At 37.7% G+C, this 20,347-nt stretch overlaps 1 protein-coding gene across 6 annotated transcripts in view; it reads right to left on the reverse strand.

Moving 5' to 3' along the window:
- The window catches only part of mtd (mustard), a 2,476,738-nt gene that overhangs the window by 1,540,222 nt on the left and 916,169 nt on the right, over positions 1 to 20,347 (reverse strand). For 5 of the 6 annotated variants that reach the window (XM_067759877.1, XM_067759878.1, XM_067759880.1 and 2 more), the window contains one exon: positions 17,627 to 17,941. In XM_067759877.1, coding sequence (XP_067615978.1) covers positions 17,627 to 17,941 — 315 coding nt within the window. Of the gene's footprint in view, positions 1 to 17,626; positions 17,942 to 20,347 lie in introns of those variants that run through there. The other variant, XM_067759881.1, reaches the window with a different exon arrangement.

Below are 20,347 nucleotides of genomic sequence, written 5' to 3' on the forward strand. Positions count from 1 at the left end.
CCGCCGGTTTGTACCAAACTTTGCCAGCGTAGCACTAGAGGATCTACGAGATTACAAGAAAAAAATAAGCTTTTGAATGGAAGAAGGTGCAAGAAGTGGCATTCCAAACTTTGAAAGAGCGCCCCAATGTTGGCAAATCCGATTCCGCGAGCAAAGTTTTTTCTAGATATAGATCGGATATGCTATAGGAGGCGTTTTATCACAACTGGTCGACAGACAGGAGAAGGTAGTTGCCTATTGCAGCCTATTAATTGGAAAACCAGAAAGGAACTATTGCGTTACACGTATAGAGCTGTTGGCATTGGTAGAGTGCATTAAACATTTTCTCAAGTACCTCTACGGGCAGCGATTCCGCGTCAGGACAGATCACGCAGCGTTAAAATGGCTCTTGCAGTTCCGTAATCCAGAAAGAAAATTGGCACGGTGGATCGAGCGGCTACAAAGCTATGACTTTTCCATTGAGCATCGGAAAGGTAGTACCCATGGGAATGCCGATGCAATGCCACGAATACCATGTAGTTTGGAATGCAAGCACTGTTCAAAGGCCGAGGCTAAAGAAAACATTATAGATGTCCGGGTAATGGCTATAACGTGTACGGATGAATGGGACAAAGAACAGCTAAGAAAGTGTCAGCTAGAAGATACAGATCTGTCACATGTTATGCAAGGGCTCGAACGAAAATAAAGACCAAAGAGAGAAGAGATGTCAGCAGAGAGTCCCATTGCGAAGTCATATTGGGCACAGTGGAACAGTTTAGAATTGATATCCGGTTGCCTTCATCGAGTATGGGAGAGTGAGGATGGTCAATGCAAGAAGAAACTGATAGTTGTTCCCAGAAAGAGGATTCCTGACGTGCTCAGCGAGCTGCATAATGGTCCAAGTGGAGGTCATCTTGGAATCACGAAGACGCTCGAGAAAATTAAACAGAGATTCTGTTGGGTTGGTTGCCGTCAGTCGGTCACTGAGTGGATTGCCAACTGCGAGGTTTGCTACAGAGCGAAAGGGCCCAACACACGAAGTCATGGCCAGATGAAGCAGTATATTTCAGGTGCACCATTTGAGAGGATCGCCATGGATGTCGCAGGTCCATTTCCTACTAGCAACCGCGGAAACAAATACGTACTGGTGGTTGTGGATTATTTCAGTAAATGGTCAGAGGTATACCCAATCCCAAACCCAGAAGCGGAAACAGTACCAGAAGTGGTTACAAACGATTGGGTTGCAAGGTATGGTGTACCAATGGAGTTACATTCTGACAAAGGCAGGAATTTTGATTCAGCTGTGTTCCAAGAAATGTGCAAGAAGTTGGGCATTCGAAGAACACGGACAACTGCATTGCATCCTCAGTCCGATGGTATGGTGTAACGTTTCAATAGAACATTGGAGGAGCATTTAAGGAAAGTAGTAGACAAGTACCATAAGGAGTGGGATACACACATATCATTATTCTAGATGGCTTACCGATCGGCAGTACAAGAGACAACGGTCCAAACTCCCGCAAAGGTAATTTTTGGCAATGGCCTTCGACTGCCAGCTGATTTGAAGTATGGGATAGATGTCGATGCGGAGAGAAATCTCAAGAAATCCACTGGTGTCTTGGAAGAAGAGCTGAGAGAGATACACGATCTAGTAAGGCAACGAGCAAAGACTATGAGTGACAAGATGAAAGCCAGATACGATAAAGCAATTAATTCGGAAGGGTTTCAGGAAGGAGATTTGGTGCTGTTATACAACCCATAACGAAAAAAAAGTTTTTCCCCGAAATTGCAGTGTAATTGGGAAGGCCCTTACAAAGTTGTAAAACGGATCAACGATATAGTGTACCGCATACAAACCATTGACAAACCACGAACCAAAATTAAAGTGGTTCATTTGGAAAGGCTGGCAGCGTTTAGATTGAGAGATTTGTCTGATCGGGACGATCAGACTAAGGTGGAGGGCAGTGTGACGAATACTAGGAACACTAAGGGATACTGTCATCTCTAAGCCGATGCTAAGCAGTGACTTGTATGCACATCATTAAATCAATCATTATATCTACCCATATGTCCATACGAGCAGCGGAGAAGAGACGCACAAACACATGCATATATCTTATCTGAGATGCTCACAAAAGAAGACAATAATTTGTGCAAGTATCACTCACATATACACGCGCATATGAGAAGCTATAAACGTAGTTATAGCTGGAAATTTTATAGTTGATAACTAACTGGTTATTTGTAGAATAGAAAAGCCTAGAAATATGCAGCGAGGAAACCAGACATTATAAAAGGCAGCAACAGTAGAGGCACGACAATCAGTTTGATTTAAGCAAGCTATTAGTTGCGAAAAAAATATGTTATTTCCAAGTAGTCTAATAAAGACCATTTTTGCATTATTCAATATTGGAGTTATTTATTCAACAAGTTATTGATTCGATTATTAGTAGAAGGTTGCAAGTAAGAGGAATTTCGGTAAATTCGTTACAATACTAAGTTTTGATAGTATACAAAATTTGAATTTCGTCACTTGGGATCTTTGTGCAACAAACCATCGATATGTACCTACTAAGCATACAAATAAAATACAGTTATTGAGATCAAATCCATGTATGTATTTATTTATAAAACTTATCAAAACGGTTTGTTGATTATTAAAAATGTAAGGAGCTAAATTGGTAGAATGCATGACTATACCTATACGGAGTATTTACAACGCATATATTCTGCACAAGAAAGTAGTCGTATTTTTGATCCTTCGAGCCGGATCACTGGCTCGTATGGAAGTTTCACTAGACGACTAAGCCGTCTAGGCAAGCGAGTATGTTTAAGTGACTAAAACTATGAACACTTTTCTTTCGTTTGTTTCATTAGCCATTGAATGCGCCTGTAATTCTCAACTGATTAGTGAAATATTTTAAAGACATAGTTTAGTCCCAAAGCGGGGTTTTTCAAAGCAAACTAAGGTGACTCAACCCGCAGCCAATACCTTAAATCCCAAAGTGCTCGCCCCCAATGAATACATACAAGGTGTAACAGGCGCATAGCGACCTCTCTCTAAATAATAAAATAATATACAGTCCACTAAAAATAACAAAATAATATAACTATAAAAAACCCTATTCGCCCGCCGAATCACCAAAGCTTAGGCAAGAAGAAAAACTATTCAACTAGCTGCTTTCAATATACATTTGCTTTTCTTAGACATTAAGCTTTTTTCACATAACCGTATATCAAATACGGTTATGTGAAAAATAATATGGTCTACGTTTAAAACGGTATTGTTCCCAAATTATGTTTATTTATTAGTTTTCAATAATTCCAATTTAAAATATCGTTCTAACTATAACACAAACTATATATATATATATATATACATATTAAAGCTTACACAAAGCTCCCAACAATTAATCAAATTTCATCAGTTTTCCAGACTTATTAAAAACTTTCAAAAAATGTCTGAGTGTGCAGTTTTGTAGCTCATCGCTCATCTAACTCCATTTTCCATTTTTCCATACACAGCATGAACAAAATTTGTTTTTATATGGAAGATATGGGCAACACTATCGGGGAAAAAATTAAAAAAAAATTAACGGTGATTCTCATCTACTTGAAACTTGCACACGATTACACTACAACTGAATGAGCTTCAAGACTGCATATTCAGAAATTTTCTAAAAACTGTTAATAAAAAGTTTCGAAAATTGATAAAAAATTTGATAAATTTAACTTTAAAATTTATATAATTACACATATGTATGTGGTTTGTGTTATAGTTCGCACTATGTTGTAAATGGAAAAATGTTATAAATGAAAAATGAGAAAGCTCTTTCATATACAAAGTGTTATGCACGTGGTTTGAACTCATTTTGTAAATTTGTTTATTTTTTCACAAGCTTTTGGCCACAGGCGCAAACAGTAGATGCTATTATTATCAAAAGTGACAACTCACGGCGTTGCCATCGAGAAAAAATGTATACCATTTTATCTTAGAGTTGTATTTTCAAGCAAAGTGTTGAATTAAATAAGTTAAGTGATTTTTGTTGAAACTTTATTTTGAACCGAACCGAACCATTTTTTGGGTAGTTTTCGGTTCGGTTTTTGAAGTTAAGGAAAAAAACGGTTCGGTTCGTGGTTCAGTTCAAAGCCCCAAAATAGCAGGTGGTTCGGTTCGAACCGGTTTTCAGCCCTGGTTAAAAGTAGCACTTATTGGCAAGAGTTATTCTCCGTTTGATTTCTAGCTGACATTGTTTTTGCTTTTGTTAATGCTGGCTAGACAAAAACCTTCAAAATCTGGAATTTATATCCGTCAAGTGATCAAGGCGGGAATGTGCCGATTTTTTCTTGAATGACAGCAAGTACTTCGTCTTCTCCTTATTTGCCGCAAATATCCATTTTTTGCTTCTTTATCTAATTCCGAGAAGGCAGAACTCACAGCGCGTTCAGGCCAATAATATCAATATCATCAGCATCGCCAGTAACTGTACGCTCTTACAGTAGATTGGATCATCACGGTTTATTCCTGCTGCTAGAACTATCTTCCCCAGCATTATGTTAAAGAAATCGCACGAAAGGATATATCTAAAAACTCGGAGAGGTAAATCCCAATCTTTACGGAGCTGGTATTGTAGATTTATCAGGTCTGAAGCTGCTCTGATAAGGTCCAATCAGTTTGTTGACTATGGGCTTCAGTCTTCCGCACAGTAACCTAGAGAGAACCCTATTTGCGATATTAAGCAGGCTGATTCCACGTTAATGGACGCGTGATTTCCTTTCAAAAGCAGCATGCGATCATCCGACCATAGTTTGAAAAGGAGTTGATATATGCTCTTAGCCACTATTCGCCTCCTCGGGTATCCCGTCATTACCTGGCGCCTTGATATTGCCATTTTCAATTCGTCATAGTCGGGTTCCCGTACGTGCTTTTCGTCATCGGCGATTGGGTTATCAGGTTCGCCTTCTCCCTTCCAGTGTTCCCTCCATATCTTAAGCATACTCTGTACGTCTGTTAACAGGTCGCCATTATCGTTCCTGCAGGAGTCTGCCCCAGTCTTGAAACCTTCCATTATCCACCAGATTTTTTCAGTATAATTTTCGGGCATTATTTCTATCAGCTATCATCTGAAGCTCCTGCTACTCACGCCGTTCTGCCTCACGTTTTTCCTTTCTAAATAGGCGTATCTCTTCCTTCTTCGCCTCCCGATAACGAGCGACATTCCTCATCGTGTCAGTTGTTTTTGTGGGCTCGCAGGAAACTTATGGTGTCAGCAGAGGTGATATTTAATGACAGAAAAATATACTACCACTGCTCGGTCACATCTTCAGGTCGAAGATTGCTCTCGGTGAGTATTCATCAGCTGTCTGTTTCGTGAGCAGCTTTTGGACTGCAAACTTTTCTTGTGTCATTGCGCGCAATTTCTCTGCTGCAAAGTGGCGTAAACTTATCTTGGCTGCCACAAGGTAGTGGTCCGAGTCGATATTCGGACCTAATAGAGTGCGCACATCCATGACACTGGAACTGTCAACATGATCGATTTGCCTTCGTGTTCTTAGTTCGAAGACTGCCAAGTAGCTTGGTGTATCTTTTTATGCTGGAGCCTGGTACTGCAGGTGACCGAACGATAATGGCAGCAGGTCCCGACCTACCCATATCTCCCTAGTCTCTCCAGTTTCTTCGGCTCGCGTAACCTGACGTTTTCACCCATCCTCGGAGACCATATTTACAACATAAAAAATAATAAATGTAAGGCGCGATAACCTCCGAAGAGATCTAAGGCCGAGCTTCTCTTCCAATATGCGTCGTGCTCCTCTTGATTTTCCCTACAAATTGGCCGGACGGGACCTACATGTTTTATGCCGACTCCGAACGGCATCTGCAAGGCGGATGAGTTTTCACTGAGAGCTTTTCATGGCAGAAATACACCCGGAGCTCTTGCCAAACACTGCCGAGGGACGACCCCGCTTAGAAAAATTTTCTTCTAATTTAAAAACCTTATTTCTAAAATTTTGATGTTGCTTTGCCCGGGGTGCGAACCCAGGGCATACGGTGTGGTAGGCGGAGCACGCTACCATCACACCACGGTGGCCGCCACTTACAACATGTACAAGGGAAATTTCTACCATATTCGACATCCACATCGTTGGCATTTCGCTGCCGACTGTTTCATTTGTACCTAAAGTATAGAGCCGTAACAAAATCCTCGAATCTCTTGCGGGCAGCACGAGGATTAAGGATAAAGAAACGCTCTTTACCACTTACAAAGCTATTGTCCGACCGCTTGCATGCTATGTGCTCCCAATATGGTCACCAAGCCTAAGGGATGCACACTGGAGGAAACTACAGCCCGTCAAAACACCGCTCTCAGATATCTTCTTGAAGAAGCCCCGCCTCCCAGAAGTAATCTCCGCAAGCATTATGAGGAAATACAGCACCTGCGAACTCACTAGAAGAAAAGCACAAAGAAGTCATCAGAGATATCCACAAAATCCGTCGGTCCTCTTTGCCAGGAACTGCCCGGCGAACCCCGTTCGTAAAGGTAAATACCCTGAACTCACAGTAGAGGACAGCAACCTCCGCAGGTCTGGATACTGTAATAGGTTAAAATCTTACCTATCCAAAATCAGCCCCGACATACATAATGTGTTTCCTGCTTATAACGTGTCCCCACATGACACCAACCATCTCTTCAATTGCAACGTGAAACCAAAGTCTCCAAGACCTCTTTGTCTCAGGTCTACTCCTATTGAAGCTTCAAGTTTCGTCGGACTCCCCTTAGAGGATATTGATGCCAAGTTGTGAGTAGTACCACCTATTGGATGGGGAGAAGCACTGCTACAGCAACATGCGCGATCAACACATTCGTCGAATAACAAACACCGGAAACGTAGTTAGAGTTAAGTTCAATTTCGAATAACTTTAAACATTTTCAAGATGAGTTTTCTATTCTTTTAAGCGAAGAAAAAGTAACTAATTTATTTTTTCTAGGAGATTTTAATCTCGATATATTTAACAAAATGCTATACTAGAGAACTACCTTGCTCTTTTGGCAAACCATGGTTTAATTTCTATAATTGAAGAGCCTGTTCGCCCAGATTCATGCACCTGCATTGATCATGTATATGGAAGGATTAATTGTAAGGCGAACGTTGAGTATACCGGCATAAACCTTGGTTTTGGAATTTCTGATAACTGCATGACTGGTTGTCAACTTAAGGACCTTAATGTGAGTAGAAGAGTTAACAATTACGAGTCGCCATCAGCCATCAAGAAATTAAATTTAAGAGTTCTTTAAGAATCTCTTCGATATGAACACTGGGAAGATGTTTTTATGAAGATAAATACACTTACGAGTTACATAAACCTTTCCAGTCTTTCCTTTTTCCCAAAAAAATCCACCCTGTCTCGTAAACCTTGGGTTACTAATTCATTAATTAAAAGGATACAATTAAAGAATAAATTACGCAGAAAATGCAACAGCCACCCAACAAACACTAAACTTCGGAATCGTGCACGTCGCTTATCTAATAAAATTAATAAAAGCATTCGTTCAAGGGGCGACAAATATTTTCAGGATTTAGTATTGTCAGCACAAGGTGACACTAGAAAAGAATGGGACGCTGTTAGAATTATGAACAGGGAATTAAAAGCTAAGCCTGACCCACTTGTGTTGAGCTTGAATGAAGTGGACGTCTCGAAACCTCTGGAAGTTGCTGAAGTTTTCAATAACTTTTTTGTAAGTGTTGGAACATCCTCTGCTACAACGAGTAACTCAATGCCTTGCATGACTCACTCTGACCCAATGCTCTTAGGTGGGTTAGGGCTCAAGTGGTTGTGATAATATATCAAACCGAACGTTGAAAAGTATATCCCTTTATATTGTCGACATTTTTATACTCAGTTGAGTAGAGCTCACAGAGTATATTAACTTTGATTGGATAACGATTGGTTGTACAGGTATAAAGGAATCGAGATAGCTATAGACTTCCATATATCAAAATCATCAGGATCGAAAAAAAATTTGATTGAGCCATGTCCGTCCGTCCGTCCGTCTGACCGTTAACACGATAACTTGAGTAAGTTTTGAAGTATCTTGATGAAATTTGGTATGTAGGTTCCTAAGCACTCATCTCAGATCGCTATTTAAAATGAACAATATCGGACTATAACCACGCCCACTTTTTCGATATCGAAAATTTCGAAAAACCGAAAAAGTGCGATGTTTCATTACCAAAGACGAATAAAGCGATGAAACTTGGTAGGTGAGTTTAACTTGTGACGCAGAATAGAAAATTAGTAAAATTTTGGACAATGGGCGTGGCACCGCCCACTTTTAAAAGAAGCTAATTTAAAAGATATCATGATGAAATTTGTCAGGAACGTTACTCCTATTACTATATGTATGCTTAAAAAATCGGAGAATGACCACGCCCACTTTAAAAAAAATTTTTTTTTTAAAGTCAAATTTTAACAAAAAATTTTATATCTTTACAGTATATAAGTAAATTATGTCAACATTCAACTCCAGTAATGATATGGCGAAACAAAATGCAAAAATAAAAGAAAATTTCAAATTGGCGTGGCTCCGCCCTTTTTCATTTAATTTGTCTAGGATACTTTTAATGCCATAAGTCGAACAAAAATTTACCAATCCTTGTGAAATTTGATAGGGGCTTAGATTCTGGGACGATAACATATTTCTGTGAAAAAGAGCGAAATCGGTTGAAGCCACGCCCAGTTTTTATACACAGTCGACCGTCTGTCCTTCTGTTCGGCCGTTAACACGATAACTTGAGCAAAAATCGACATATCTTTCCTAAACTCAGTTCACGTACTTATCTGAACTCACTTTGTATTGGTATAAAAAATGGCTGAAATCCGACTATGACCACGCCCACTTTTTCGATATCGAAAATTACGAAAAAAAATGCCAAAATTCTATACCAAATACGAAAAAAGGGATGAAACATGGTATTTGGATTAGTTTATTGACGCAAAATATAACCTTAGAAAATAACTTTGTAAAATGGGTGTGACACCTACCATATTAAGTAGAATGAAATGAAAAAGTTCTGCAGGGCGAAATAAAAAACCCTTGAAATCTTGGCAGGAATGTTGTTCGTGGTATTAAAAAAAAAATAAATAAATGTAAGGCGCGATAACCTCCGAAGAGCTCTAAGGCCGAGCTTCTCTTCCAATTTGCGTCGTGCTCCTCTTGATTTTTCCCTACAAATTGGCCGGACGGGACCTACATGTTTTATGCCGACTCCGAACGGCATCTGCAAGGCAGATGAGTTTTCACTGAGAGCTTTTCATGGCAGAAATACAATCGGAGCGCTTGCCAGACACTGCCGAGGGGCGACCCCGCTTAGAAAAATGTTCTTCTAATTGAAAAATCTTATTTCTAAAATTTTGATGTTGCTTTGTCCGGGAGTTGAACCCAGGGCATACGGTGTGATAGGCGGAGCACGCTACCATCACACCACGGTGGCGCGCATATAAATAAATTAGCGGTATCCAACAGATGATGTTCTGGGTCACCCTGGTCCACATTTTGTTCGATATCTGGAAAACGCCTTCACATATACAACTACCACCACTCCCTTTTAAAAGCCTCATTAATACCTTTAATTTGATAACCATATCGTACAAACACATTCTAGAGTCACCCCTGGTTCACCTTTATGGCGATATCTCGAAAAGGCGTCCACGTATAGAACTAAGTCCCACGCCCTTTTAAAATACTCATTAACACCATTCGTTTGATACCCATATTGTACAAACGCATTCTAGAGTCACCCCTGGTCCACCTTTATGCCGATATTTCGAAAAGGCGACCACCTGTACAACTGTCATCACTCCCTTTCAAAACCCTCATTAATACCTTTAATTTGATACCCATATCGTACAAACACATTCTAGAGTCACCCCTGGTTCACCTTTATGGCGATATCTCGAAAAGGCGTCCACGTATAGAACTAAGCCCCCCGCCCTTTTAAAATACTCATTAACACCATTCGTTTGATACCCATATTGTACAAACGCATTCTAGAGTCACTCCTGGTCCACCTTTATGCTGATATCTCGAAAAGGCGACCACCTATACAACTACCACCACTCCCTTTTAAAAACCTCATTAACACCTTTCATTTGATACCCATATCGTACAAACAAATTCTAGAGTCAACCCTGATCCACCTTTATGGCGATATCCCTAAATGGCGTCCACCTATAGAACTATGGCCCACTCCCTCATAAAATACTATTTAATAATTTGATACATATGTCATACAAACACATTCCAGGGTTACCCCGGTTCATTTTTCTACATGGTTATTTTCCCCGATGTTGTCACCATAGTTCTCAACTGAGTATGTAATGTTCGGTTACACCCGAACTTAACCTTCCTTACTTGTTATTTTTCTTTTTTTAAGAGCGGTATTACAGTGGCAAATTCTAAGTCTTCTGGAAAAATCCCAGAGGTTATACTTGAATTAAATAAATATTCAATAAGTAAGGAAGGTTAAATTCGGGTATAACCGAACATTACATACTCAGTTGAGAGCTATGGTGGCAACATATGGGAAAATAACCATGTAGGAAAATGAACCGAGGGTAACCCTGGAATGCGTTTGTATGACATGCGTATCAAATGAAAGGTATTAAAGAGTATTTTAAGAGGGAGTGGGCCATAGTTCTATAGGAGGACTCCATTTCGGGATATCGCCATAAAGGTGGATCAGGGTTGACTCTAGAATTTGTTTATACGATATGGGTATCAAATGAAAGGTGTTAATGAGTATTTTAAAAGGGAGTGATCCTTATTTCCATAGGTGAACGCCGTTTCGAGATATCGCCGTAAAGGTGGACCAGGGGTGGCACGATAATTTGTTTGTACGATATGGGTATCAAATGAAAGGGGTTAATGAACATTTTAAAAGGGAGTGGGCCTTAGTTCTATAGGTGGACGCCTTTTCGAGATATCGCCATAAAGGTGGACCAGGGGTGACTCTAGAATGCGTTTGTACAATATGGGTATCAAACGAAAGGTGTTAATGTGTATTTCAAAAGGGCGTGGGGTTTAGTTCTACAGGTGGACGCCTTTTCGAGATAGCGCCATAAAGGTGGACCAGGGGTGACTCTAGAATGTGTTTGTACGATATGGGTATAAAATTAAAGGTATTAATGAAGGTTTTAAAAGGGAGTGGTGGTAGTTGTATTGGTGGTCGCCTTTTCGAGATATCGCCATAAAGGTGGACCAGGGGTGACTCTAGAATGCGTTTGTACAATATGGGTATCAAACGAAAGGTATTAATGAGTATTTTAAAAGGGCGTGGGTCTTAGGTGAACGCCTTTTCGAGATATCGCCATAAAGGTGGACCAGGGGTGACTCTAGAATGTGTTTGTACGATATGGCTATCAAATTAAAGGTATTAATGAGGCTTTAAAAGGGAGTGTGGGTAGTTGTATAGGTGGTCGCCTTTTCGAGATATCGCCATAAAGGTGGACCAGGGGTGACTCTAGAATGCGTTTGTACAATATGGGTATCAAACGAAAGGTATTAATGAGTATTTGAAAAGGGCGTGGGTCTTAGGTGAACGCCTTTTCGAGATATCGCCATAAAGGTGGACCAGGGGTGACTCTAGAATGTGTTTGTACGATATGGGTATAAAATTAAAGGTATTAATGAAGGTTTTAAAAGGGAGTGGTGGTAGTTGTATAGGTGGTCGCCTTTTCGAGATATCGCCATAAAGGTGGACCAGGGGTGACTCTAGAATGCGTTTGTACAATATGGGTATCAAACGAAAGGTATTAATGAGTATTTTAAAAGGGCGTGGGTCTTAGGTGGACGCCTTTTCGAGATATCGCCATAAAGGTGGACCAGGGGTGACTCTAGAACGCGTTTGTACAATATGGGTATCAAACGAAAGGTGTTAATGTGTATTTCAAAAGGGCGTGGGGTTTAGTTCGAGATAGCGCCATAAAGGTGGGCCAGGGGTCACTCTAGAATGTGTTTGTACGATATGGGTATCAAATTAAAGGAATTAATGAGGGTTTTAAAAGGGAGTGGTGGTAGTTGTATAGGTGGTCGCCTTAATGAGTATTTTAAAAGGGGTGCGCCTTAGTTCTATAGGTGGACGCCTTTTCGAGATATCGCCATAAAGGTGGACCATGGGTGACTCTAGAATGTGTTTGTACGATATTGGTATCAAATTAAAGGTATTCATGAGGGCTTTAAAAGGGAGTGGTGGTAGTTGTATAGGTGGTCGCCTTTTCGAGATATCGCCATAAAGGTGGACCAGGGGTGACTCTAGAATTTGTTTGTACGATATGGGTATCAAATTAAAGGTATTAATGATGCTTTAAAAGGGAGTGGTGGTAGTTGTATATGTGAAGGCGTTTTCCAGATATCGACCAAAATGTGGACCAGGGTGACCCGGATATCGCTAATTTATTTATATATATAATACCACGAACAGTATTCCTGCCAAGATTTAAAGGGTTTTTTATTTCGCCCTGCAGAATTTTTTCATTTAATTCTACTTAATTTGGTAGGTGTCACACCAAATTTACAAAGTTTTTTTCTAAAGTTATATTTTGCGTCAATAAACCAATCCAAATACCATGTTTCATCCCTTTTTTCGTATTTGGTATAGAGTTATGGCATTTTTTCGTTTTTGGTAATTTTCGATATCGAAAAAGTGAGCGTGGTCATAGTCGGATTTTGGCCATTTTTTTTACCAATACAAAGTGAGTTCAGATAAGTACGTGAACTTTTTCACAGAAATAAGTTATCTAAGCCCCTACCAAATTTCACAAGGATTGGTAAATTTTTGTTAGAATTATGGCATTAAAAGTATCCTAGACAAATTAAATGAAAAAGGGCGGAGCCACGCCCATTTTGAAATTTTCTTTTATTTTTGCATTTTGTTGCACCATATCATTACTGGAGTTGAATGTTGACATAATTTACTTATATACTTAAAGATATTAAATTGTTTGTTAAAATTTGACTTAAAAAAAATTTGTTTTAAAAGTGGGCGTGGTCGTTCTCCGATTTTGCTAATTTTTATTAAGCATATATACAGTAATAGGAGTAACTTTCCTGCCAAATTTCATTATGATATCTTCAACGACTTCCAAATTACAGCTTGCAAAACTTTTAAATTACCTTCTTTTAAAAGTGGGCGGTGCCACGCCCATTATCCAAAATTTTACTAATTTTCTATTCTGCGTCACAAGTTCAACTCCCCTACCAAGTTTCATCGCTTTATCCGTCTTTGGTAATGAATTATCGCACTTTTTCGGTTTTTTGAAATTTTCGATATCGAAAAAGCGGGCGTGGTTATAGTCCGATATGGTTCATTTTAACATAGAAGATTTCATCAAGATACCTCAAAATTTACTCAAGTTATCGTGTTAACGCACGGGCGGACATAGCTCAATCAAATTTTTTTTCGATCCTGATGATTTTGATATATGGAAGTCTATGTCTATCTCGATTCCTTTAGACCTGTACAATCAACCGTTATCCAATCGAAGTTAATATACTCTGTGAGCTCTGCTCAACTGAGTATAAAAAAGAACAAAATAATTACAGGCCTGTATCTCTGCTATCTTCTACCTGAAAAGTGTTCGATAAGGCAGTCAAAAGCAGAATATTAGCCTATCTAGAGAAAATAAATTAATTTAGCCCAATGCAATTTAGTTTTAGATCCGGTCTTTCTACAGAAAATGTTCTCTTAGAGTTTTGTTCATTTATGTATAAGGCAACTGATGATATGAAAAGTTGTGCAAGTCTTTTTGTGGACATCACAAAGGCATTTGATATGTTGGACCACAATATTATAATCAAGAAGCTTAATTCCGCTGGTTTTCGAGGTAACATCCTCAGTTGCTTTGAAGCCTAACTTACAAATAGAGTTCAAAAAGTAAGAGTTGGTAATAATCGGAGTATTCTGAGGCTTATAAAACTAGCAAGTACCCCAGTGCTCGGTTCTTGGACCAGTTTTGTTATTTATCTACATTAACTCTATATTTTCGTTACCATTTATTGGTAAAGTTACAGCCTTTCCTGATGACCTTGCCATCGCATACGGGTCTAATAACTCTTTTAACCTTTCTGGTGATATAAATTATGATGTTTATTTGTTAAGATCTTGGTTTGCGAGCCATAAGCTCGTAGTAAGCAGCAAAACTAAGTTAATGTATTTTAGTCTTTGCGGTAAAGAAATACCAAGATCCGAAATAATCTTTCATGCGTCAGATTGCATGCGTTACAGGTTGTGCTCAACAGATTGTACTCAGCCGAACTCTTCTGTAATTTTTGACCAGATAGCAAGATGCGACAAGAAATGCTTCGAGATTGAAATTGTTTCTAATTTCAAATATCTGGGTATTATAATAGATCAAAATCTAAGTTGGTCATCGCATATCTCTGCTGTCAAGAAATATATGCTATCAGCCGTACGTCCTTTCTATACTTTAAAAAAAGTATGCTCTAATAGATTACTGACATTGGTGTATCATGGAATAATCCACTCAAAATTACAATACGGGTTCAGTTGTTGGGGTGGTGCCTACAGCATTAAGATTAGATCTCTGTTAGTCCTTCAAAAGTGTCTTATTCGAAGAATTTGCAACACTGGTCGTCTAACGCACTCTATGGATAATTTCAGAAAACTCAATGTCCTTCCCTTACGTCACTTATATTATTTTAAAGTTTTAAACATTTTCTTTAATAGAGGCGGGTGTACGCAGAGACCTATGTACAATCGCTACAGTCTAAGAAGCAAATCGTCATCTCACATAACCGTGCCTATCTTTCGCCCCACTCATTTTCGTAACTTCTACACCACAATATCATGTAAATTATTTTATAAACTACCTGCAGAGTTACAAACGATTAGAAGGCAACTGTTTTCCTGAGGGCAGTGAAGCAGTGGCTTCTTGGTTTCAATCATGAGGATATTGAAATTCTGCTGCGACCTATAATGTAATTTCTCGCTGTCTTTAAAATATGGTCTTTAAAATATAGTAATAACTAATTATATGAAAGTATTTACTTTGCACCTCCAGCTTTTTATATTCAATAGTTATATTAAGCTTACTTAAAGATATTTCCCTTTTCTTTGGTTTTGTTCTTTTTTATATACATATATGTTCTTGTATTATCAGTATGCGCCCCACAAGCATCTATAATAAAAAAATGAAGGATATAACATTTCCACTGTTCTTAAAATGAACATTTAATGCCCTTAACTATTTTCTTATTGTTATTATTTTAGTAATATTTTATGAAAATTGTTAACTATTATAAGAAAATTATGAATAAACAAACAAACAAACAAACAACAAAAACAACCAAGTTGATATATAACGACATTATATTAATATTCGTACTTAAACCCCTTTTTCGCAATTCAATAACTACATTTCCCATATATGTATGTTTTCGCTTCGGTAATTATGAACAAATTTTAAAAATGCCCATTTTTTCCTAGACCCTAGTCATCCTAGATGAAAGCAAGAAACAAAAGGGTAACGTCAAAAAAATATAAACGAGATGACTTATGATTTGATAGCTGATGATGTAATTCCACAATTGCCTCCTGTACGCATGGATTAGTGCATGTGTCTTAATTAATGACGACACTTTCTATTGTTTTCAGTATCTACGCACAACATCGCTTAAGATAAAATGCGTATACACAAAACAAGAACGAAGCAAACAATAAACTTTTTGCTCGGAAACATTATAGTTTTACGTGCATTAAAAATAGTAATTGTGTTTACTATCTATGAAATATTAATCACGCGATATATCTGGTAACCTGCGAGTTGAACAAAAAGAAAAAGGAAAGTCTGGCGGCCCGGGTGGGATATGTCAGATTGCTTCTGATTTTATTGTGGATAAAACAAGTGTGATATCTTATCCGTCAACTGCCTGACAGGATGTTCAGTATGGATACTTGTCAGCGTTTTGGCAGCATGTTCAATATGGCGGCGCATAAGACCGGCTATCTTTAGCGGGTAGTAGAAAGAGATACAGAATGAGACCACGATAGTCAATTAAAAATCAGGTGATCGGTTCTATTTGTAATTTTGACGTCGTTGCAGAAGTTATTACATTTGTCTTATCCCATGGTGGAATCACCAGGTGATTTAAATAAAAAAGGTAGAAGATGTACGCTATCTGAAACGGTATTGGTGTATTTTCAACGGTCAGAAGAGGGTACAATTTTTGAAAAAATAGCAGTAGAAAAATAAATACCTTGCTATGAAAGCCCTTACGGAAACTGTTTTTTCAGCATATCAGTACCACCTAACACCAATGCAGAAGGGATAGACAGAACCAGTGCGAGTTTACAGTACTTTTGACATCGAATAATAATAATAATAAATAAAATCAATAAAGCTTACATTGTAATGATCAGTAAAATTCAATGAATGCGCCTAAAGTAAACTGACCCCAACTTCAACTGCAGTTGAAAATTTCATCGAAAAACCGGACACGAAAGGAAGAGATGTTATCCATTATGTTGCTGAACTAATTTTTAGGGCAAACCAACAACAGTGAGTTAACATTTTTTGTAACTATATTTAGAATTCCATTCCTTAGTCCATTGTCTAATACGACAGTTTTGGTGTTCTATTGGTAGGAATGACAAAAGCATTCCTCGAAAGTCTTCAGTAGCGCTGCACAGGCGTACATCTTTAGTTCGATATGACGTGAATACAAATTGTTTGTTTTAACAAAAACCTGTTTAAATTTTTTTTAGAAAAAAATAAACATACATAGATGGACGTAATAGTTTAGCACGGTCTTACTTGTGGAAGCCAACACCAAAGATACCCAAATAATGAATCTCTGTAATTAAATCCAGTCAAGGTCCATCGATATTCACCTATGTGAAAAAAGTACTAAAATTATCATATTTTACTCCTGAAAAATGCAAAAAACAACACTTTTTTGGGGATAACATTGGTGAAAAATTTTCAGATAGCCGAATGACAGAACAAAGAAGAATTTAGAGCGAGACAATTGACCGCTTACTTCATCTGGTCCACCATGGCCTTATCCACAATGTCTGATTTTAATGAGAAACAAGAAAAAGTGGTGGTTTATTTTTTATTTCTTTGTTTTATTAGAAGTATTTCTCGGAGAGATTTTCTGTTGGTTTTGAATGAAAAAGAAATTGCAAAGCTGTTTCCAAACATAAAACTTTGATTATATTCTCTGAAGTATTCAATTGCACTGGATATTATTTATCACTGCATCATAGCTATATGGGTGAATATTTCTTTCACGAATTAAGACCATTGCTGCTTGGGTTAAAAGGTTAAAAAAGCCAAGATATCCAATTGCTGCTTGGGTTACACTGGCTCAAGGTTACAAAATTCAAGAGCATCATACCCCTTTAACCCTTCATGCCTAAGCCTTAATATGAGGAATTTGGGGCTGATTAAATATAATAGGGTAAAACAAATGTTCCTTTTGTACTCATAAGATCATTGCCACTAATGGTGAAATGTGTAAATAAAAATATTAGGAAAATACTTTTTATTTCCTTTTTTGATTTGTTTGTCTTAATATATTATTGCTCTTAAAATAAATAATGTATGTCCACTGTTATCATAACTCACCCTTTTCCTCATTCAGCAAAACGGAGGATGATAAATTGATTTCAACCAGATGTGATTTTTCCGAAGTGCTGGCGTTGAAGCCGTTCTCATCGATACCAGTCACACTATCAGGGATAGAATTCCGCTTAACTGCTTTCTTATCCGGGACTAGCAACTGTTGGCCCGGATAAATGAATGAGCTGTTTAAACGATTCAGTTGCGTTAACTCCGAGGGTGTAGTGTCGAAACGTGCTGCCACTGAGGTAAGCGTATCTCTAATTCCGACCGTGTATGATTTGGTTGGTATGGCGGACAGCGATGTCTTTTTACGCTTATCTAGAAAAGGGGACAATGGCAAAGGCAAGGTGAAAATGTGATTGGGCAAAAAAGGCAGAGCGAAATAAGAAAACAGGAAAAATAGCTTGTCGACGTTTGATTTTGTATATTTTTGTTGTATATGCTTGTTGGTATGCTGGCTCGAGGTCAACCGAAATATAATGGAAAAAAATTTAAAACCTGTGTTTTATTGGCATCAAGCCAGCATTCCAACAAGCATGGAAAATAGGTTATCTAAATGAAGGTAAGTAAAATATTTCAAATTTGTAATATGTACATATGATTAAATTAGTGAAGGTTTGTTCTCCAATGATGACAGAGCTTTGACACCCCCAAATTTAAATATATGGACGGGTTTCTTTTACGAATTAAGGAAAACGTGGAATAATTCAATCGACTTCAGCAAAAATTGCAGTGGAAAAGTATATTTAGTAGTATATTAGTTGTGAAAATAAATTTGTAAATGCTAACAGGTTTTGCGGCAAATAGTTCGTTTTCTACTAAATATTTCGTGAATTGATAAAGAGTTATTTTGGGTTGGTCTTCCTTTGAGAATTTGTTTGAAGAATGCCGTACTTTAGGATTTTATTCAAAAATACACAACCCAAAATTTTTTTCAAAAACTCCTTATCTGGGCATAAGTTCAATGTATTTTGACATAGGACGGAGTTAATGAAAAGTATTCTGAGATGAGGCGTTCTTCAACCTTATTATCGTTTTTGCGACAAATCCGGAAATGAGAAATTTTTAAAAAATACTTTGAGGTAGGACGATTTCGAACTGGCAGCCGACATGGGGTAATACTTTACTCTTTAGCAGCAATTAACTGAAAAAATAATAATAATGTAACGAACGTTCGAATCGCTAAATTGTAGAATAAATAACTCCAATATTCAGTAATGCCAAACTGGCTTTATTAGATTACTTTGGGGGTAGTACAATTATACTTCACTTCGCAACTGATAGCGAGTTCAAATCAAACTGCTCCGACTACTCAGCTTTCGCTGCTTTTATACTCTCTGTTGCCTCGTTCACCCATTTCTCCTAAGGTCTAGTAACCTCGCGAACTTCATGCTTGATTACCAGCTATGTATGTACATGTATATTTGTAGTTTATAGTCTCTCGCATAGCCATATGCGTGTGTATATGTGATTACTACTTCGGCTGATGATTGCATGTGTTTATGAGTATCTCTCCGTTGCCTTGTATGTATGTGTGTAGATGATGATTGATTTGTTTACGTACATACGAGTGGCTGCTTAGTATCGGCTTTGTGATAGTAGTATCACTTAGTGATGTTAATATTCGTCACAATAATAAAAATGGCTTATTGTCTTAGAACTTTATATTCCGATCTTGACTTTGACAGAAGAGTTAAGTTTTTGCGCGGTAGTATTTACCTATTTATGCTGAAATTTCGGAAAGCTCCTTTCCGTTTAAGTATTTATGGAAGTGTTCCGGATAAACCGTTAATTCTAAATAAGTAAAAAAAAATAAATGTAAGGCGCGATAACCTCCGCAGAGATCTAAGGCCGAGCTTCTCTAAATAAGTATATACATAATATTCCAAATATAAAAAGGATGCCACAAATTTTTAAATGGAGACGAATATACCGAACATACGGAATGAATAAGCTAACACGCTCAATGGGTAAAACATTTCGTTATGGCATTTGTAATATTGCTAATCTTATTTTTAAATTAGTCGATTTTCTAGTCGAGTTTTCACCTATGAATTGAAGTTTTGATTTAGGTTTCGAATGTTCGTAGATTTAGTTCGATTAAAAATTTCGTTTCTTCAGTCCCACGAATATATCTTGGTATATTTATAAAACTTACCACAAAGCCAAAAAACGTAATACTAAGGAATTAAGCAATTCAGTCCGTATCGGGCAATTGTAAACTATTTGCACACATTTGCAAAGAAACAACAAAATTAATGGATGCCAATTCGATTTGGGAGCAACATGGCTGAATTGTAAAAAATTTTGTCAGCCAAGCAAATCTCTTTTGATTGAATCATTATATGTACATATATATGTATGTAACTTATAAAAACAAATGAATATAATAAAACCATTTATGTCCAGTGACATAATGACAACTGATTAATTTTTCATATACATACAACCCTATATATACATAGTAAGCTTTATTCATATGTGAAAATAAAACTTAATAATATATCATTAAATTCTCTTCGTTTTACTGAACCCTAAAATGGAGCGTAAATAAAAGATGTGGATGGTTTCCCAGCTAGGGAGCACGCTACATATGGCTGGGCATTTCTAAATTTATGCTGCAGAATTCAATGACACATGAATGTGACTTGTTAATGGTCATCTCATAAACAAGTTTCGCTGGAAACTGAATGCGTTTAAATTGAAACGGCAAATCAGTTGAAG

Source organism: Eurosta solidaginis, chromosome 1 (genome assembly GCF_040869045.1).
Source record: "Eurosta solidaginis isolate ZX-2024a chromosome 1, ASM4086904v1, whole genome shotgun sequence".
In the NCBI taxonomy this organism is placed as follows: Eukaryota; Metazoa; Arthropoda; class Insecta; order Diptera; family Tephritidae; genus Eurosta; species Eurosta solidaginis.